This window comes from Fistularia commersonii, chromosome 29 (genome assembly GCF_037954325.1).
Source record: "Fistularia commersonii isolate RoL2024-O1a breed Wild chromosome 29, RoL_Fcom_v1.0, whole genome shotgun sequence".
Lineage (NCBI taxonomy): Eukaryota > Metazoa > Chordata > Actinopteri > Syngnathiformes > Fistulariidae > Fistularia > Fistularia commersonii.
The window spans coordinates 9,446,876-9,466,851 of NC_141312.1; the positions used below are offsets into that span (position 1 = coordinate 9,446,876).

Genomic DNA, 19,976 nt, shown 5'->3' on the forward strand with positions numbered 1-19,976 from the left:
TTGCCACCATGTTTAATGCCTGCCAGCTGAAGGTGAGTCAGAAACCATATTTTGGGATTTCTTGTCTCAGTCGAAACAAAAACAGTCAGGCTTGTATTCATAGATAAGGTTGATGTTCTCTTGTCGTTTGTCTGTTCTGCTGCAAGGTATGTGTGGATTGAGTGTGTGTCTTTTTTTCTAATTTAAATCTGACTTTTAACTTTGTTTTGTTTTCTTTTTTTTTTTTTTGTTTATAATTTTGAAAAGAAAAAAGACTGCACCTCTGACATGGTTGTGATCTCTGCAGTATGAGCTACAGGTGATACTGCATACAACTCAGAACAGAATAGACGAATAAGAAATGACGCTAAGCAAGAAAAACAGAGAAAAAAGTCCATATGTATTCACACAATAGTCATAAAATTATAATAATTTCTAAATATTGTATTGTCCCTCTTCGGTCAAAACAGTCTTGGAAACTTCACCACACCACTGAAGGTGTGCTATGATATCTGATAACAAGATACTAACAGCAAAGTAAAATAAAACTTGTTTGTCTACCATAGGATTGAGATCCAGGAATTTGAAGTCCCGATCAAGATTTTAAACTTACTATTGCATTTTTGAAACAAACAAACAAACAAACAAACAAACAAACAAATAAAATAAAATAAAATAAAATAGAGCCATTTTTGAAGTGTAAAAAAGAAGAAGATGAAGGAGACCACAACCCAGGCAGAATAGTTTCCAAGGGAGTGTACATAATAGGCAACAATTTACATGTCAAAGGTATATCAGATTGAATGGCCGGACGTAAAATTCCCAGCATAGGATTGCTCATAGCATTACGCTACCTCCACTAACAGGTATTCTTCTCATTACAGGACTGTCTCAGAAAATAAGATTATTGTCATGAATTTCTTTATCTCCTGTAATGCAACTAAAATAAACAAAAATAAGTTTTTCATGATATTCTAATATTTTGAGATAGGATTTTTGAGTATTCTTAAGATGTAAGCCATAAACAGCAATATCAAAATAATAAAATGCTTGCAATATTTCAGTTGATTTGTAATGAATCCAGAATGTATGACATTTTTGTAATTGCATTACAGAAGATAAAGAACTTTATCACAATATTCTAATTTTCTGAGACAGTCTTGTATGTATCCTAGTGTTATGCCTTGCTCAGGTAAACAACATACAACAAAACATAATAATCCATTTGCATAACATAAAAGAATAACTTGTTAATCAGATACGGCTACAGTCTTCGATTGCTCCATGGTCCAGTTTTGACAGTCATGCATGCGCTGAAACATTTTAGGGTTTGATAGCGCTCAGCGTGAGCACCAGGATGAATCTGTGGCTACTCAATACAACAGACTGAAGAGCACTGCGAGCAAATAACTGACACACGAGAAATAAAAGCTGTAAGCCAGCATCCCTATCCAACCTATAGTACCATTCTTAACCTTTCGACCAGTGCATTCTTGTCTGAAGTCTCTTCCTGGGCAAATATTTATGAAAAGTTCATTTTGCTCCAAAATGTCGTTGTTCTCTTAATTAATTTGGATAATACATGGACAATCCAGCCCAAGAACAGCTGATTACATATTTGATTTCTGACTCATTAATGACTTCTAATCTATGAGTAAATGAATATGATAGATTATACAAACATATCCAAACCACATCCAAAATTGTTTAATCCTTTCCCTCAATTATGAATTTATTGTAATTACGAATGGGATTAAATGTAGTGTCATTATGAAAATGTACTCTACTGATGCTTCTATTCATTCTCTTTAGATTCAGGGTCTTTTTTCCTTCCCCCAGCCTCGCAGTCAGTAACTTAGGCTGAGCTTTGTGGCGTCATCAGTCACTAACTGCTACCACCTTGTGTTCAACTTGTATGAGAACAAGAATAACTGTTATCCTCTAAAGAGTCACCTCAAAACCAATCATAATAACCCAGAGATTTGTGAAGCTGTAACATGGGCACACAGTGTCTATGTTAACTCCATCTTCTGTTCGCCTTTTATGAGACACTGCCTTTTCCAGAGTATCTACTCTTAATGTCATCATCTATTTTGAAGACTTCTTGCGAAGATGACTCCTTTACTTACTGTGGTTAAATTTGTTGTCATTTATTTGTAAAATGATGAAAAGCAACTCTAGGTTGACAAATTATGCCTCCGGCATTTTCTATGTTCATCTCTTATGTGTCTTCCAGGATGAGTCATGGTCATTTAGTTACTTTAGCTTTATTATTTGGTTGAGTTTGAAACATATGGGGGCAATTTTTTTTTTTTTGTATTTTTTTAAGAGTCTGAAGGAGTATGTATTTTGTATTTTGATTTGTTTAAAAAAAAAATTAAAGTCATTTAAAGTGCGTTTAGAGTATACATGTAAAATCTTCTTTTTGTGACAACTGGACTTGAAAGTCTTCACTTGAAGACATTTCACCCCTTCAATTCAATTGAAGAAATTGCCATGACAAGAGGGTTTTGAAAAAATATTCACCATGACCTGGATGACTGAGACATTTAGAGTATAGTTGAATAACATTTCTAAGTAGTTGGATACATGAAGAGTATATTAAAGAAGTAGATACAGCAAATGCATTGAATCCAGTTTTCTGCAAGCATAACGCCAGTCTCTCTCATTGACATCAATTGTATGGTTGCGTGTAGGAATAGAAGAGGACCAGCTTTGTAGTCAAATCCTTTGAGATCACTGTAAATCAAGCTACTGAAGTGACTAAATTTGCCTTTTTTTACCAATTAAACTTACATATGCTTTTGTGTTTAGTTCTATGAATGGAATGTATTATATTTATTTTTAACAGATGTTGATTGAAATCAAATTTGCTTTATATTAATACAAAAACTCACCACCTGTGATTTAAGTATGCACATGAAAATGCAGGTATATGTATATACATATCAAATGATGAAATATATATGTAACTCAATAACTGGCATTAAAGTCTCAGGATCAATTAAGATCAACTTCAGTTTAATTATACACAACCTCCATGAGAGAAAGAAAACAAAAAGGGATCTTTAAGAATCTACAGTTACCATTATAATCATGAAAGTCATAGTAATCAGTAGATACACCATCCTAAAGCTGTTTCCCCCCTGGACAAGAGTAGGAGTCTGTATTAGAGCATCATGTTTGCCTCTTGTACATCAACTATTCTTTTTCGGGAACATTCACACAAAAACACCTTCTTCACTCTTTCTTTCCAATTCATTAGAAGGCAAAATGAGGCAAAAAGCTGACATGTATGTGTGTTGATAAAAGTTTTGAATTAAAACAGGGCTGACATACAATGTCATGTCTGCACATGTCTGTGCAAAACATAAGAACATGGATAGGCCTTTTCCTTAACATGCGATCATGTGAGTAGCAGAGTACCTAACACACAGCTTATATGAAATGTCTGATCATAGGTATAATGCATAAGTGTATAGGTTAGTGACAACATTTGGCAGAAGCAATGGGACTCATAGTGAAACATGCACAGGCACATGCAGCAAACTCTCGTCTTTTTTATCTCAAGATACACATCTTTATTGGTTGGTTACCCCTGTCCAGTAAGGCATCATTCACAACTCACTTATAAATTATATGCTTTGATAAATTAGATAAAAACACACCCCTGGTGCCTAGCACTGAACCTAGCTCATCGTTCCATTCTAAATCTTTGTATTTCAGGATAAAGGCTCGAAAGGATCCTCTCTGTAGGTGTGGATACTGATTGATTTTTTTTTTGAAAAAATTCAACATCGAGATTCAGAGACAAATAGAAATGGTGAGGAGGCTTAAAGCAAGGAACTTTTTGCACCTGTTTATAAGTTGTAAAGGGCCCGTTTGTAAATTTCTTAACAGGAAGATGAATTTGCAGACAGATAGAAACATTTTGTTCTTAAAGAGGCGATAGATTTTTGATGAGTGCACTGACAACTCATGAAACCAGAAATTACATACATCGTTTACAATATTATTATGTGCTCTTCAAATGGAGCATGAGGAAGAGACCCAAGCCGTCCTCCCTTCAAAGGAAACATTTCAGGACACAAATCTGGGAAACTATCTGGGAATGTATTGTTCCAGACTGATTCATTTCTTGTACTTTAAGAATGAAAAACTGACAAGAAGAAGCATCCAAATGTTTTTTAGTGGGTGACCATGGGAGGGTGATACCTAAAACTGTAGGGATTCACTACTCACTACTATGAGCCCAAACATACTTTGAGTCCAGCACCGTAAGTCCAGGGTGTCAGAAAAAAACATTCCAGCCCAAAATGCTCACTTTAAATGACTTTAAACATTTCATTCTCTATTCATTAACAGAAAAGCCATTTGCCACATTTTCCTTTTTATACTGCTGCCACTATTTTAGCAATATTGATAATACGTATAAGTTAACAACTTTGATGTCATAGTCATTCGTGTCTACCCAAAGCTTTTCGCCACTTTAATGTCCTAACTTTGTTTAAAGCATTCTCAAATTACACATTTAAAAAAAAAAAAAGAGTTCAAATGGTTTGATAGTAATATTGACTGGATAAATCGGAAATTCCTTGAAGAGGCAGATTCAAGGCATAATGGTGCCAAGCAATATAAGCTGTGGGACAACTATTACATGATAGACTCTAATATTCAAAATTAAAATTGCATCTTTTTTCTTGATTTAGATTGATGACTAAAAGCAATAATCGAAGAAATGAAGTCAGCTACACACATAATTGTCCTTTTTCTTCCCTTTGTAGCCATGGTGATCTGCCAGGCGTTGAGGTCATTTGGAGATCTTGGCTTGCTGCGGAGGCCACCGTAACAGTCCAGATGCAGTCATGACATCACTGACTGGCTCCCTTTAGAGACATGTAACTGATAATGCTCCATTAGAGATGGCAGTTGGTGATGTTAACAGTGCTATCACTATTCTAAATTGAATTTTAAAAAGGGGCAAAGCATTTGAGGGGCAAATACTTTGGGTATGCAGTGTCAAGACATTATAGCAAACTCTGTTTCACCAAGATTTAAGTTAACTCCCGATCATTACAAACTATTATGGTTCAACAGCTATGAAAAAAGAATAATGCTCTATTAGAGCGCAACAACTGTATCTTCTACTTCCTCAGCTGCATTTCTGCTTTTCTGACATGTAGAAGCATTCCATTTTCTTGAGAAATAAAAAAAGGACATTGAGAGAACTTAAGTTCCTTTCAAGAAATAGCGAGCCTTACCGTTGACCACAATAACATATGAAATATTGTGATGAATTTTCAACATAAGTATGATCACAATACATGACTTGAGTGAAGACTTGAATCCACCAAAATTTCCATCCACTTCCGTGTATCAGGAATGCAAAACATATAACACATGAATTAAGACTTTCTTGACAGTTTCTGCAACATCTGCTAGGCAATTTGAAAAATGAGGCCTATAACTAAACGTCTGTACCAAAATACACATCTTAAGAGTGAGCAATTTTTTTACTTTGACGTCATCAGAAATTCAGATGAACGCATGGATCTGTTTATTACACTTGAAATCTCTTGGCTATTTATTTAAAAAAAAAGAATTCACAGCCATTTTTTTTCTCAGTGTCTTTAAGACTTCTCAAATATGGTAATAGAACTGCACTTCAATTGAGGCCTAGAATAGAGAAAAACACTGAAATTCTAGTTAAATGAGCTTAGTATTTGCCGGATGAATAGGTGAAGTACAATGTCTGCTAAAACACTTGTCTACTCTCAACACGAGTAAAATCAAAATATCTCTGATTTGAATGAATCTCATCTTTCACAGTACATTTAAAAGAAATTGAAAGCCATCATGGTCATTTTAAAATTACAGGTTTGTAAACCTGGATCAGCTGAAAGGAAATTTAAGAGCAGTCTAATATGATGAAAAATGTTGGGTATCATTACCATCTTAAAATAATCGCCTGAATAATTTTTCAAATCAAATTCTAATTCAATAATGGCACATTTTTTTGTGTGTTTTCTGAAATACTTGAAAAAAAATGACTCAGGCGATATGGAACCTTTTACCTCTCACACAGTCAAAAGGGTATTAAAGAAAATATAAGAATCCTCAAAGCAAAATTGATCCTTTACACAAAATTTTTCTGAATATTCTACATCCTTTATGTCATGCTTTTAGAGATCTTTCTGGAGGCAACTGTACTTCTTTAAAATCTTGCGTTTTCAAATACATACAAATTCAGTGTTTGAACTGCTTCAGCTGACATAAACACTAGGCTGTACAGATTCACTCCAGTAAAATATCAAAACCCAAGTGTGAACTCAATGAAATCAAAGCATTTCTTCTGGTAAGCATTGTCAAGGAACAAGTCATGTCCATAGAGCAGTTGTGGAGAGAGAGTCTTAAAGACATAAAAAAGGGTTGGTGAAGAAAAGGAACAGAGGTTGAATTCATACAAATTGAAGTCACATGTTCTTCAGACTGGATTGTGAATGACAGAGACTCAAGCAGAAGCAGGTATCATTGCCTAAAGTCAACACATTATGATTACGGGGCTACAGACCTCCAAACTCCCCCTTATAGTCCATGGAACGTGTTTTACTTAAGAGTGCATCACAGCACCTGCACTTGGAAATCCACTTACAGTTAAATGCTAAAACCCCTTATGACAAACTTCATTGGCAGTTGAGGTTTTGAACAGATGTAGACAAAACTAAAATGTAGGATTACAAATAGCTTCTTGAGCTACAGACCATGAGTTGTGTGCACATTCTTATGTAAGTTTCAGCTCTTTGTGTTGGTGTTTACCTGTCGTCAACATTAGAAATGATGAATGAACTACACATATCCTGCTAATATCCAAGTACTAAATAGAAGGAAAGCCTCATACATGACCAGCTGGTGAACATAAAACTGTTAGCAACTAAGGTGACAACATTTAGAAGCACTAAATATATATATTTTTGTGCATATTCTTAAGAAACTCCTTACATGGTTAAAAATGAATATGAAATCATTCATCTTTTTCATGCGGCCTTGCATATTCGTCATTCTGTTAATCAGGTAAGGAGGATTCTCTCCCTTTTTTTCCATCTTTATTTTTTAACTAATTCATGAATGTGTCATTTTTTTAAATGTTTTTCTCATACTGCTGTTTTACAAACTATATTTGAATTAACAAAGACTTTGGATGATGGTTCGAAGCAAGGACTGGAGTTAGCTAAGTGTCCCCAGGACTGGAGAAATATAGCAATAGAAAAATTTAGAATGTTGTGCATGATAAATGTTATAGCAATGTCTCGCGGGTGTAAATGTGAATCACATTGTCCATTAGAGACATAATTGGCGATAGGGTTTTGCAGGTCTTGCAGTTGCATCAAGTAACTGTGCCATTGCAAACCAGTTTTGGTGCATAGACATATGGGTAAGAGGTCTGTTTACTTTTTTTTCTAACACAAAGAAACTCACATGGCCCAGGGAGGAGTTTGTTTACCAATTCTGGTTTGATTTTAGTTATAACAGAGCTCATCATAGAACCCCAAAGCAGAATATCACACATTGATGGTTTGCAAAGCTTTTATTGCAAATTGCAGTAAAAGCTCTTGCTGTGACAAATATATATTCACCATAATATGAACAATACCTAAAACAAGGTCTTATTCATATATTCCCGATTATTTAATTAAATGTGCTTTTAAATCATATGTATATATATAATTGGGAATAGTCTCATAGTCTAATAATTATGGACAATTTTGGACATCTCAACGCACTGAGTGTGACTTAGTTGATTAAGACCAAAGCAAGGTTAAATCGAAGACTGAATACAGGGTGGGCATATTCAATATGAATGATTTTAAATTTTGCTCTTTTGATTTATGGTTGCATAAACAGGCAACATTCTAACGTGTTCTTCTCAATTTCTACAAGTGACTTAGGTCTATTATCTCAAAATGGGGCATATTGTGGACATCACACTAAGTTTTATTAAGTACAGCTCATAATAAATTATCAATGAATGACTGAAAGATACCAAAACTGTGATTCTACATGTTCAATGCATGCAGTAGGAGATTGTTTATGATTGGCAAATTATACTGACTTTAAACTTGCCAAAATAAATTATAAAAAAAAAAAAAAAAAAAACAGGAAAAACACTAAAGCACAATTAGGGCTGTATCCAGATTTCCAAATCTGAAGTTGGGGTATAAATTTACCAACTTTTTTTTCCCCAGAACTCATAATGAAAATCAGTGTATCATGACAGAGCCCAGGTAGACCGCAACCCCTGCTATTATATGTGACCTTATTTATTTACTTAGTAGTCTTCCAATGTTTGAATCCACAAAGTTGTGTTAAAATTTCAATAGATTTACAATGAGTTAAACGTTCTCAACAGAGCATCACACAGGCTGAACTGCTTAGACAGCTGGACTGTCTATGTGAAAGTGAACGCCAGAGCAACTCAGACTTGACATCAAACAGTTTTCAACCAGTATGCTTGCCCATCAACTCGCAGCAGGAGAATTTACCATGAGGTTATGTGTGTGGGTAAGCTCAACTAAAGCAAAATTAAAACACATGCTTTTGAAGTCACACTTATTCATTTGTAGAAGTGAAGCCATTTGAAAGAAAAAAAACAAAAAACAAGTTACCCTCTCCTGCTGTGAGCTACATGTGTGAAAAGGCAACACAATTTAACACTACACTTTATCCAGGCTGACACTTTCCACTTGGGCAGGATTTGGATTCATATGTGAAAGGGACTTGAGGGATTCATTTGTTTCCTGCGTGATATATCCTTTAAGAGTTGGAAAATTGCCTCCAATTGTTCAGCTTGAGGAGTATGAAGTAATGATTTGATTACATGAATTACAAAAACACCCAAAATAATTTCAAAAGCGAATCAAGTTTGACTCATCTCAAAAAAAAATCTTGCTGTCAAGAAACAATTACAAAGGTTTTACAGTGATGGATAGTAAAGTAAAATATTACTTTTGCTGATGTGTAGCTGAAGCTGAATTATTATTTGAAGTGGCTCAGCATTTAAAGAATCACTTTTGCAATGTTGTAATTGTTGAGATAATGAGGAAATGATTTCTACAGTTGATATCAAATGTCCCCGGGTAAACAGTGCCATTCATCAGTAGCCTTAAGTTTTCAAAGTCAAGGTGTTGGGGGGGTCTGCTAAGTGAGGCAGATGTAAATTATCTCAGAACTCTACCATTAAATGTATACATCTCAAATTAATGTATGGTCTATTTTAGTGATAGCTCACAATTTTTTTTCCTCATACAAAGTCACTCCAGGGACTTCAAAATCTTGACATTAGACAAGGACATAACATATTTATCCATCTGGAGTTGCTTACTTAATGCAAATGGGATCATGACTAACAGCATGAACCACGCAGTTTCTAGCCAACACCTACTGGACACTGATGTACTGTCATGTTACAAAAACATCTTTTTGACATAAGGGGGAGTGCACTTGTGTGTTTATAAAGACTGATTGCCAAATAGCAACACACACATGGAATTTAAATGGAGTAGAGGATGTAAGGGAGGAATAGAGAGGGGAGGAGAGTGCAGGGAGACCCAGATACAAGTTTTTTTTTTTTAACTCTTAAACACAATGCAACAACCTGAGACTAGTGAGGGAGAGTTGGTGGATAGGAAGGGTGACAGAGTGAGACAAGGATAGAGAAAGCCAGAGATCATTAGACTGATATTGAAAGAGAGGGCAATAGTGCAACAAAGATATGTAAAGCAAGAGACCTCTTGAACAAGACAACCCGGGAGCATGGGACAAAGTTGGGAGGAAGGGAAGGGCACTGGAGCTTAGGGGAGTAAAGACAAGGAGAGGGTAAGACAGCAAAGTAGGGAAGAATTAGGAAGATTTCAGACAGAGATGCAGTAATGCTCTCAGGAGTATGGCTGTGGAACTCCATATCCTGGTCTGTAGATAGGTCTCCCTGTAGGTGACTGAGAATTGGAGTAGGCTACCCCAGATGGGTAACTGTAGCCACCATAGCTGTAGGAGGCTGGATAGGGGGCAGGACTGCTCTGGGGGTGGCTGGGGGTGTACTGACCAAAGGCTGAGCCGGGGTTTGGAACAGGAAAGGATGCCTGGCTTGGGTAAGGGCAGGAAACTGAAGGTGTAGGCTTGAAAGCTGGCCTAGGGCCTGTATAGCTCACTGCTGGGGTGAAAGATGAGCCAGAACCAGGATAAGCTGTAAACTGTGATGGAGGAATAGATGGACCAGAACCCGCTGCCACAGCCGCCACTGCTGGAGGAGGGTTGGGTGGAGAGACGGGGTATGGGCTGTAGGGGAGGCCAGACGAGCCCACAGAGGATGAAGCAACAGGCTGAGAGGCATTTTGGTAGCTGGAGGACTGAGGTTTGGAGTTCGGCTGCTGACTTGCTGTTGTTGCTGTTGTTGTCGGTGGATTCCATGGTGAGGTTGCTGCAACAGGGTCCTGACTTACACCAGTGGATGATGCAATGGTGGTGGGATGACCCTCTCTCCTCTGCCGCAGGATCTCCTGGAGTTTCTCTATTCGCACACGTCTTTTGTGGGAAAGAGAACGCAGGGATATGAAGCGGTCAAGGAAGGAGTCCAGCGGCAGAGAGCCCTCCAAAAATTCATCAGCTAGAACCTGTAAAAAGAGATGTAGAGAGCAAGCTGTGGTGAAGATTTTAAGAGACCTTTTGGTGATCCTTCTGATCCATCATCGATACCCTATTGTCACTCTATAATTCATCTATTTATTTAATTACGACTAATTAGTAACCCAAATAAATCTGTTAAAAATCCCCAATATTTCCAAGGTAAACATATTATAAAACTGCATACCAATTACTGCCTGAAAATGGTTGCAGGAGAGTTTAGATCCTCCTTCAAGAGCATACAGCCATGACAGGATCGACCAAACACCAGCCATATGATCAATATTATTTTTTCTCTCCCTTTATTGTTTAAAAATTTTTTTTGCTCTGACTTATTCGATCATGCCTCCTTAGTATGTGGAGCCGACAAATTCAATGTTTAAGAAATTAAGAATTTAGACAAAATCTATGCTGTGAACAACCCTTTACATATCATAGCAATATAATCATAAAACACAACCAACAATGATCAGCTCAATATGTTTGTATCATATCTCATAATATGCATCATATTTTGAAGTCTTTAGAAATATCCAACCATACGCAAGAAGCCTTCTGAACACATACAGGTAATGCTTGAGGCTGAAAAGGCATTGACTGAAGACTTTCTTTATGATATGTCACAAAGCATTGGCAGAGGGTGTGCAAAATGACGCAGACAAGGAATACTTTTAACCAAAAACTGATTTCCTCCTAACAAAGATGACTTTAATGATGACATTATAAACCTGTAATATGCCACAACAGATGGTTGTACAGAACGAAATCTGGGTGTTAAAAAAATACTTGGCCGGTAATGGGATAAACCCACTGTCTATCACCACTGCAGGCAGTCATGAAAAGGGTGAAAAAATCTTTTTGATGAAGAAATAGCTTAAGTGTTCTGTCAATGAAGGTAATTGTCCATGAGCTAGATAAAACAGAATTAGTGACACTCACATGTGGTTTTTTATAAAATGATAGAAACCATGAAGTTCTGGGTTATCTCAGCTTCAAATTTTGAATTTGCTGCTTATGGGGCTGGTTGAATTAACTATGTTTGGAATTCTATCTTAAAATATTGTTGGTGGACACATAAGCTATTTGTATGAGGTGATTCGAGTGATGCAAATACGTTTATGATTATGACCCTTATTTTCCTCCAAAAGAATACAGGTGTTTTCAGTGAGAAGAATCTCACACAAATGCACAAAAATGTTATTTTTTCAGGGAGTAGTAAATTGTACTTTCTTTCAGAAATAATCAATGGTTGCAACCAATGTAAAAAATCTATTATAAGAGTTGTTAATCTCATTTTAAAAGATGCATTTTTATGTATAAATACATTTTGGAATAGTTAAAAGAGTATCTGTTTTTGGAATAAGATACCTGATTTTGATTTTGATTTTGATTTTGATTTGGGAAACAGGTTGAACATTAACAGCATTTAGGTTTAAGCCAATTTTAGATCAAAGCGTTGAGAATTATCTAGTGACAGAAATAAAATTCAGCACTGGTTTTCAGTTTCGTGACTTAAAGTACTGCATTTAGGAATATACTGTCAACATGTCAATGAAGGTCTTTCAAAGAATTGAGTATGTGAACACAGAAATATGTGAGGAAGTATTGTAAAAAAACAAATACTGACCTCTGATTCTGCCTCAGTTTTGCTGCCCTCTGCCTGTAGTCTTGAAAACAAGGCCTCAGGAGACACCTGACCCACAATCCCATCTGAGTAAAGGACAGACACATGTGGAAATTGTTTTTTTCAGAGATAGAGGAGAAATGTGCTTTGAGAAACCTTCCAGATATTAAGCAGCTTGAATTGCCCTTGAAAAACAGGAAGAATTATTGCTTTTAAACAATGTGTATGTAATGAAAAAAAGCTTATTGTTGCTGCTCAAAAATGAAATGGCAGAGCAACACAGTAAGTTTGCAGTATAGCTAAGTCTGTGCATGAGTTGAACAAACTATTTTATATAGCATTTGCCATTTAGTGATTTACTTGCAATGATTACAACATGAATCAGCATCTACTGATTTCTGTTCATTTGTTTGTGAGTTATAGACAATAATAGAGGAAAGAGAAGAGGCTCTTTATTCAAAACATTCTTAATGTTTGAAAAATTCAGTTGAAATCATCCAGATTAATTACATGGCATCAAAGAGCTATGATGAAAGGTTAGTAAAAATCAAATATAGGTAAAAGGAAACAATGGAAGGGAAATCCTTTTCACTGAGCTATATCTGATCCTCAAGTGTGTGTCCATTATGAAAAACAACTGGATTTCATGCTGTTAAACCCTTTTTAAGTTCAATCCTTCTAGCAATATGTCAATATTTGGTTTTGCATTTGCGCAAAACAGCAGGTTAATTGGAAAAAAAAATTGTAAAACTGCCCCAAATGAGTGAGTGAATGTTGTCTGTCTCTGTATGTGGCCCTGCAATTGATCAGCGGCAGAAGATGCATGGATGGATTTGTGCAAAACTTGTGTCTGACTAATTCTTTTTCCTATTAATTTAATGGAACTCGTTACCAACATAATATTCCATTGTTTGCATGAGAAATTTTCACGAATGGTTACATAAATTTGAGGATAAAGCACAGTTATGTTTAGACTGATAAAGTGATTTGTCAAAATGACTGCAGGGGTGACTGAATACACGGGCATTATATATGAAGTAGGTATATGATAGATGTTTAGAATCATTAGTAGTGGTAGTAGTAGTCGTAATTATCATGAATTTAAGAATGATATCATTATTATTAATAATAATAATAATAATAATAATAATAATGATAATAATAATGATAGCAGAATTTCAAGACTTCAAATCTGGAAATATTCTGTTTGGGCGATTACGGTTACCGTATCTTCTCCGGTGACCATGTTTTTTCTGGCTAAACAGACCATAAGGAGAAATATGATCCTCTCCTAAACTCAAACCAAATCTTGAGTAATGCCTCAATGAATGGATCATAACCATGGCTTCTTTTAGTAATAGCGACAAGAGGTTGTCAGTCCTGCTGGCAATCAACTCCATATCAATTCAACTTAAATCAAAACAAATTGTTACCCCTATTATGTTACCTATGTACCTATATGTTTCCCTTGTGAATCCTCTGATTGCGATTAAAAGATTTAGTAAACTAAAACTATTTTTTGACTTTCTCTTATTGCATCAAAAAAATGTCTCCTGTGTCTGGGACACATCCCCCGTGTCCCAAAGTGCAGGTTAAGCGGCAGATATAGGATGGATGGATGGATGTCTCAAAGTAGTGGGAAAAGGTTTCTTTTCTTTGGTAACCACTTATCTAGAAATCTGCATGTGGTATACCTTGCATGAACAATTACAAGCATTCTACCAAGTAATATACCAGGAGAAGTACCTTCTTCAGAATCCACTCACAGTAAAGTATTAATGTTGTATTGAAAATTATTTCTTTTATTGTGATACAGTGAAGAAATTTCTATTTTGTTGTGACACAGTGAAGGCAGGTGGATTTTGTCTTGTCATGAGTCACAAATATGTTTGAGTAGCTTCACTCCATTACGCATTGATCCTGTCCTCTTAATCTCCTACCTCTCATGGAACAATGTTGTCTGTAGGTTTCTCTGACAGACTCGAGCTGACTGTATCTCTCCACCAGCACCTCCTTCTGGGATGTAAGGCGTGGCTTCATGTCCAGGTTCTGCTCTGCAAGGCTACGATTTGATGCCAATGCCATCTCTCTCTCCAGCTGGATATTCTGAATCTGTGGATAGCAAAGACAGAAGCCACTACATATTTAAACCCTGAAATATATTAGAAATACCGCTTTTATTGGAAAAATTGGAAGGAAGACAATCTCAATTAGATGAAACAATTCCTGATTCTAATAAAGAGTGACTGATGCATTAAATATGATTAGCTTGTTACAAGTCATATCATTGTGGATGGCGAAAAGAAAATAAATTTGTTTGTAATTATGAGATCCATATAAGGTGAGCAATTTGTTAACAGGTAATTAGAGTTATATGATTCAGCTCATCGACAGGTCCTTGAGGGTGGTACAGTGACATACATTTAGATATTGTTTTGAAAGATTGTAATTTCAAAGGCTAACCTTAAACAATAAAATGCAAACAATTTAACTGTCTCTCTGTCATGAAGTATACAAAAAACTGCAAAAGAAAAGCAATCTTGAAAGAGCAGCCCTTAGTAAATACTACAAAATATTCATAGCTGTAATAGCTTACTGTATCAAAATGTTGATATAGCATTAACTATAATGAAATATCAAAACAACATTAACTATTCCTACTTTCACTGCAACACCCGCTCTTATTCTCTGAAGTCCTGTCCCTAGAGCTACCCATATAAACTCCAACCCTGCTCTTGTCTATCTCTCCTTAGCATGGCTCACCTGTTACCAGATTGTGTTAACAGATAAAACTTCTGTTAACTTGATGACAATTGATGAAAAACAATTTACATGTCAATGTGTTGTTAGAAATTAAACTCAGACTGTTTTTCTGATAAATGACTTGTTAATTAGTTCCAGAGTGCCAATAAAATTCAAATACGGTTAGCAAAATACTCTGTCAATCACAAAAATATGTGAAAATGCTAGTGTTTAATTAGACACCCTGTAGCAGTAGGCAATTGTGTGGTGTTCTGCTTCCACTGGCAGGCATGCTCAACATTTTTTCTCTTCATATGAACAAATACTCTCTTTATCCAACATGTCTTGAGTCATGGTTTAACCAGCTACCCTTCATACATTGTGTCAGTTGATCATAATTTGGACCAATGTGCTCTATTTCTTTCTTCTGCGAGAGTGTCCAGAGAACTAAACATTCAAACAAAAATATGTTCATTTCTAACCATTTCTAACATTTCTAAGAGATGCCCTGGAAAACAGTTGACCAATGATTTGAGACACAGAGTCTGCAAACATCACAATAAAAATGTCATTGCCATGTTACATTTCTCTAGTATCCTACCAAACCATGTAATTTCAGATGTCCTTTTTTGCTGCATTTACTTAAGATTTTTCTGGATTAATCTTTTTATAATATGTTTTTAGTGACTTAGACTTAACTGTATTCATTTTGCATTGCTCAGATAAGTTTCTCTAGTGGAAAGAACAGAGCTTTACTATTTAAGCCATCAAACAGACAATAAATTTAATTCAATAGTTAGAATCATAAAAGTAATTTACCAATGACAATCTCCTTTTTCTAAATAACATCTTATTCAAATCTAAGAAGATGTCAATTCCAGACATTTGCAAAGGTCTTTATACAACCATTCATGACTATACAGTTCCCAATACGTTTTCCCCATTTGTTGCCTTTACAAATGAAATCATCATCATGAACAGGTACCAATCACCATCCAGGGTGAGGAAGATAGTGGACTCCTACAAGTACCTAGGGGTCCACATTAACAATAAACTGGACTGGACACACAACACTGACTTACTCTACATGAAGGGTCAGAGCAGGATTTTCTTCTTGTGGAGACTGAGGTTGTTTGGTGTCTAAAGCTGGCTCCTTAAGACCTTCTACCAGTCTATGGTAGCCAGCGTACTCATCTTTGCCATAGTGTGCTGGTGGGGCGGTCAGTTGGTTCAACAAGCTAGTGGGAAAAGCCCGTTCGGTGGACTGAACCTGGACCATCTCCAATCGGTGGCAGTGGGGAGGGTAAAGGACAAACTGGGAGTTATACTGGACAATCCTTCCACCCCCTGCACGACGAGCTGTGGCTGATGGGCAGCTCTTTCAGCCAACGGATCATCCCACCTTGGTGCAGAACTGAATGCCTCAGACACTCGTTTGTGCCCATCAGACTATATAACAGCAGTCTGGACAGCACACAACTCTGACCAGCTGGAGGTACATCTGTGCTACCACAACCTCCCTACCTCACCCCATTCACAGGTCTTGCTCTAACTCCATTGTCTTTTCTATCCTTGTTGATCTCAGCCCACTGCCTATTTTTAAGTATTTTATTCTTGTCATAGCTATTGTCCCCCTATTTATGTTGTCGTTTAGTTTTGGGTCTCTATTTTCCCCCCATTCTGTTGTCCATTCTTATCCTTGATGTTGTCGGTATCTATGGATATCTTTGCTATTTTCTAATTGTCTCTATTTATATTTATATTCATATTTATTGACACTATAACTATTACACTGTTGTGCCAAAAAAAAAAAATCCCTATGGGGATCAATAAAGTTTATCTTAGCTTTTGATTAATATCATATGCTTTTTGACAAGGATTTGCAAAGAATATGTAGTGTAAAATAAGTGTTTTCATCAATATTTACCCCCTTTAAAGTGACTGACCAAATTCAACTGAGTTCCAGCTAGTTGATGCCAGTAGTATCACAATTAGGGAAATGGAGATGACCTGAGTGTAGCTGAAGTGTGTCAAGTAATTGTAGTATAAAAACAGCTGTGTCTGGGTGTTCCAGTCTCTGCTTCATCTGTATCCTTGCTACAAGTGTAAAATGGAGACAAATGAATATTCCAAGCAAGTATAAGACAAGGGGTGGCTACAAGATGTCCAACTCATTGGATGTTCCGGAGAATCAAGTAAAATCAAAATCCATAATTAAGAAATGGAAGGAGTATGGCATATATCTAAATCTGCCTAGAGCTGGCCACCCTCACAAACTGATTGACCAGGCACCAAGAAGACTGATGAGGGAGGCCAACAAGACATGATTTTTCTGAAGGAGTTAAGAGCTTTCTATGGCCCAGATGGGAGATACTGTGCATGAAACAACTGTTGCGTGGAAGATGGTCCGAGAGAATGTCTGTTAAAAAAGCTCAAGTGAAATTTCCTCGGAATTTGGCCAAAGGCATGTGGAAGATTCCAAGGTCAATCAGAAGAAGGATCTTTAGTTTGATTAGAAAAAAACTGAACTTTCTGCCATCAGACTACATAGTATGTTTGGCAAACACAAAACACAGCACATCACCACAAACACACCATCTCCCTCCACCATGAAGTATAATAGTGGCAATGCCATGCTTTGGATATGCTTCTCAGTGTATGACCCTGGAAGGAATGTAAAGGTAGAGAGGAAAATTAATGGAAAAATATCAGCAAGTCCTGGGAGATGATCTAATTCAACCTGCAAGAGAACTTCGACTTGGGAGAAGAATTATGTTCCAGCAAGACAGCAGGCAGGCAGGCAGGCAGCAAAAGCTTCACAGAAATGGTTCAAGGACAACAAGGTGAATTCTGCGGAGTGGCCAAGTCTAAGCTCAGATCTCAATCCAAATGAGAATTTGTAGTTTGACTTAAAAGTGCTGTTTCTGCATTATGCCAAAGCAACCTGACAGAGCTTCAGCAGTTTTACAAGGAGGAATGGAGAAACTAGCAATATCTAAATGTGCCAGTCTGATTGCGATGTATCAACAGAGACTCAGTGTTGTGATTGCAGGTCCAATGCTAATTTTCAGCCTGCATGAGAATGAGCGTACCACTACACAAGCTGTCATGTTATATAGCCAAACTAAAAAAAGGATTGAATCTTACATTTAAAAGTCCAAATTATGTTTCCTTATATTTTCTTGGAAACACAAATTCTTCATGCATTTCAGCACTTGAACAACGAGCCTAAATATGACTGCCACCACGTAAAATTGCTGTTATTTTCTTTTTCATTTGAGTTTTCTTTGTTCATGTCACCTGAAGATGTTAACACACATCAATGAGTGCTCAGTCAGTCCTGTCTTTTTGTGTCTTTGCCCTAAAGTATGGAGTGCACCATGTACAGATGGGTGAATATATCAAGGCCATAAACGCTGTCAAAGAAAATTCAACTCACCTGTCAACCTTAAAAAAACATTACATTTGAAAGACGGATGAAAAAAGCAAAATGAAACAGTCCGTTTTACCTCGTCAGACTCCAGAGCAATACAATCAACCTTCTCGGGGTTGTCCAGGAGGTCCTGTAGCTCTGATTGGCTCAGGTCCTGGAGCTTCTCCATTTTATTTGCCAGGATGGCTGTCCATCAAAAGAGAAACAAAAAACTATAACTCACAAATGGTGATAAGAGAATGTAAAAATAGCTTATCTTCTATCATGGAATTCCCTGTTTGTGAGTCGTACGGTCATGGTTGACAAACTTGAATCAATTGACAAAATAAACAATAGGAATGTCTTACTTTCAATAGTATACTAACTATCATACAGCTTACACGCCAAATGTAAAAATGAGCCGTTTAAGATTTACTAGTCTTAATTAGCTGGCTAGCAGTATGAAGTACAATTCATATTTGGTCAGGAAAAGTGAGTGAAGGCCACAGTACAGAATAAACAGTTAAGTTGGTCATTAATGATAGTTAACAAAGAATTTGTACTTACACTATGCTAGCAAACCAAGTTTAGCCTTACACTGGCTAGTGGTGACATCCAACACCACCGATTTATTTCCAGTGACAGGTGACGTGACACGTCCACAAGAGCGCCGACCTGCTCTGACAGAATCTAGCCAAAATACAAGCTACGTAGTCCCTTTTAGCACATTTATATCAAAATGTTAGCTAAATACTTCGTCGACGTCCAATTCCACCGAAGAGTTCCGGTTTTAACGTTCCGATGACAACAACAGTCGGTATGATAGCAATGTAAGGCATCCACCGTCAACTTCGAAGGAAGCCCTGCCAATTCCCGATCAAAAACCGAGCACAGAAGGATCCGTCCCGGTCCCACAGACCACTCTTGAACGTCGCTGTGTGCCAGTAATGCTCACTTTGTTAGTGGGGCAAGTAACATCACTAGATTCCGTTAAAACCGTTAATATTTTTGCTAAAAATAGGAAAGTTTAGATCCACACGAAGAGAAACCACCGCCATTTTGGGAACAATCCACGAGCCATGATCAGCAGGGGCTTCACAAAACGTACAATTCCTAATACGGTTAAGTAAGATCGGTACTGTAACAGTTTCCTTATTTAAGATACCGAAAAATTAACTATTTTGCTTCTCGCAACAACTTTAAGGTTGCGTTATTCTGATTTCTGACCGCTGTCCCCCTTATAAGAAAGGTAGTGGTGCGGTCCTCTGCTCAGCTGATATGAGGGAAACCCCTATGTGACGATAATGTTCCATAATGTTTGTTTTGTTTTCCACACGATCTCAATTAATCATAGACTTGCCATTCCATGACATGGGACCTTGAAAAGAAAAACAACAACTGTACATTGCTACGAAAACTCGAAAACACAGCGGGACAGCGTAATATCTGTGTAGTTTCATTCTGATCTGATGCAATAATCATAATAGTGATAATAATTGCAATAATAGCTGCTTATCATGTTACACAGGTATAGATAGATAG

General features: G+C 36.8%; 1 protein-coding gene across 2 annotated transcripts; it reads right to left on the bottom strand.

The window, feature by feature from the left end:
- Nucleotides 1–7,957: 7,957 nt before the first annotated feature.
- Nucleotides 7,958–19,501, bottom strand: vps37c (VPS37C subunit of ESCRT-I). 2 transcript variants are annotated; one of them, XM_086176819.1, is made up of 5 exons: nucleotides 19,002–19,501; nucleotides 18,532–18,641; nucleotides 14,221–14,392; nucleotides 12,284–12,366; nucleotides 7,958–10,646 (listed from the first exon to the last, which is right to left on the bottom strand). In XM_086176819.1, the coding sequence occupies exons 2-5, from the start codon at nucleotides 18,622–18,624 to the stop codon at nucleotides 9,912–9,914; spliced, it is 1,083 nt and encodes a 360-aa protein (XP_086032945.1). In that variant the 5' UTR covers nucleotides 18,625–18,641; nucleotides 19,002–19,501; the 3' UTR covers nucleotides 7,958–9,911. The 2 variants fall into 2 exon arrangements, with proteins under 2 accessions (XP_086032945.1, XP_086032946.1); XM_086176820.1 differs by having other exon boundaries at nucleotides 19,390–19,498.
- Between the last annotated feature and the right edge of the window lie 475 nt (nucleotides 19,502–19,976).

What these genes read in the sequence shown, in the direction of transcription:
- vps37c (XM_086176819.1), bottom strand. Translation starts at nt 18,624, where the DNA reads ATGGAGAAGCTCCAGGACCTGAGCCAATCAGAGCTACAGGACCTCCTG. An exon ending in TTGCTCTGGAGTCTGACGAG is followed by an intron (nt 14,393 to 18,531) that starts GTAAAACGGACT and finishes TGCTATCCACAG; the next exon opens with ATTCAGAATATCCAGCTGGA. An exon ending in ACAACATTGTTCCATGAGAG is followed by an intron (nt 12,367 to 14,220) that starts GTAGGAGATTAA and finishes TCCTTTACTCAG; the next exon opens with ATGGGATTGTGGGTCAGGTG.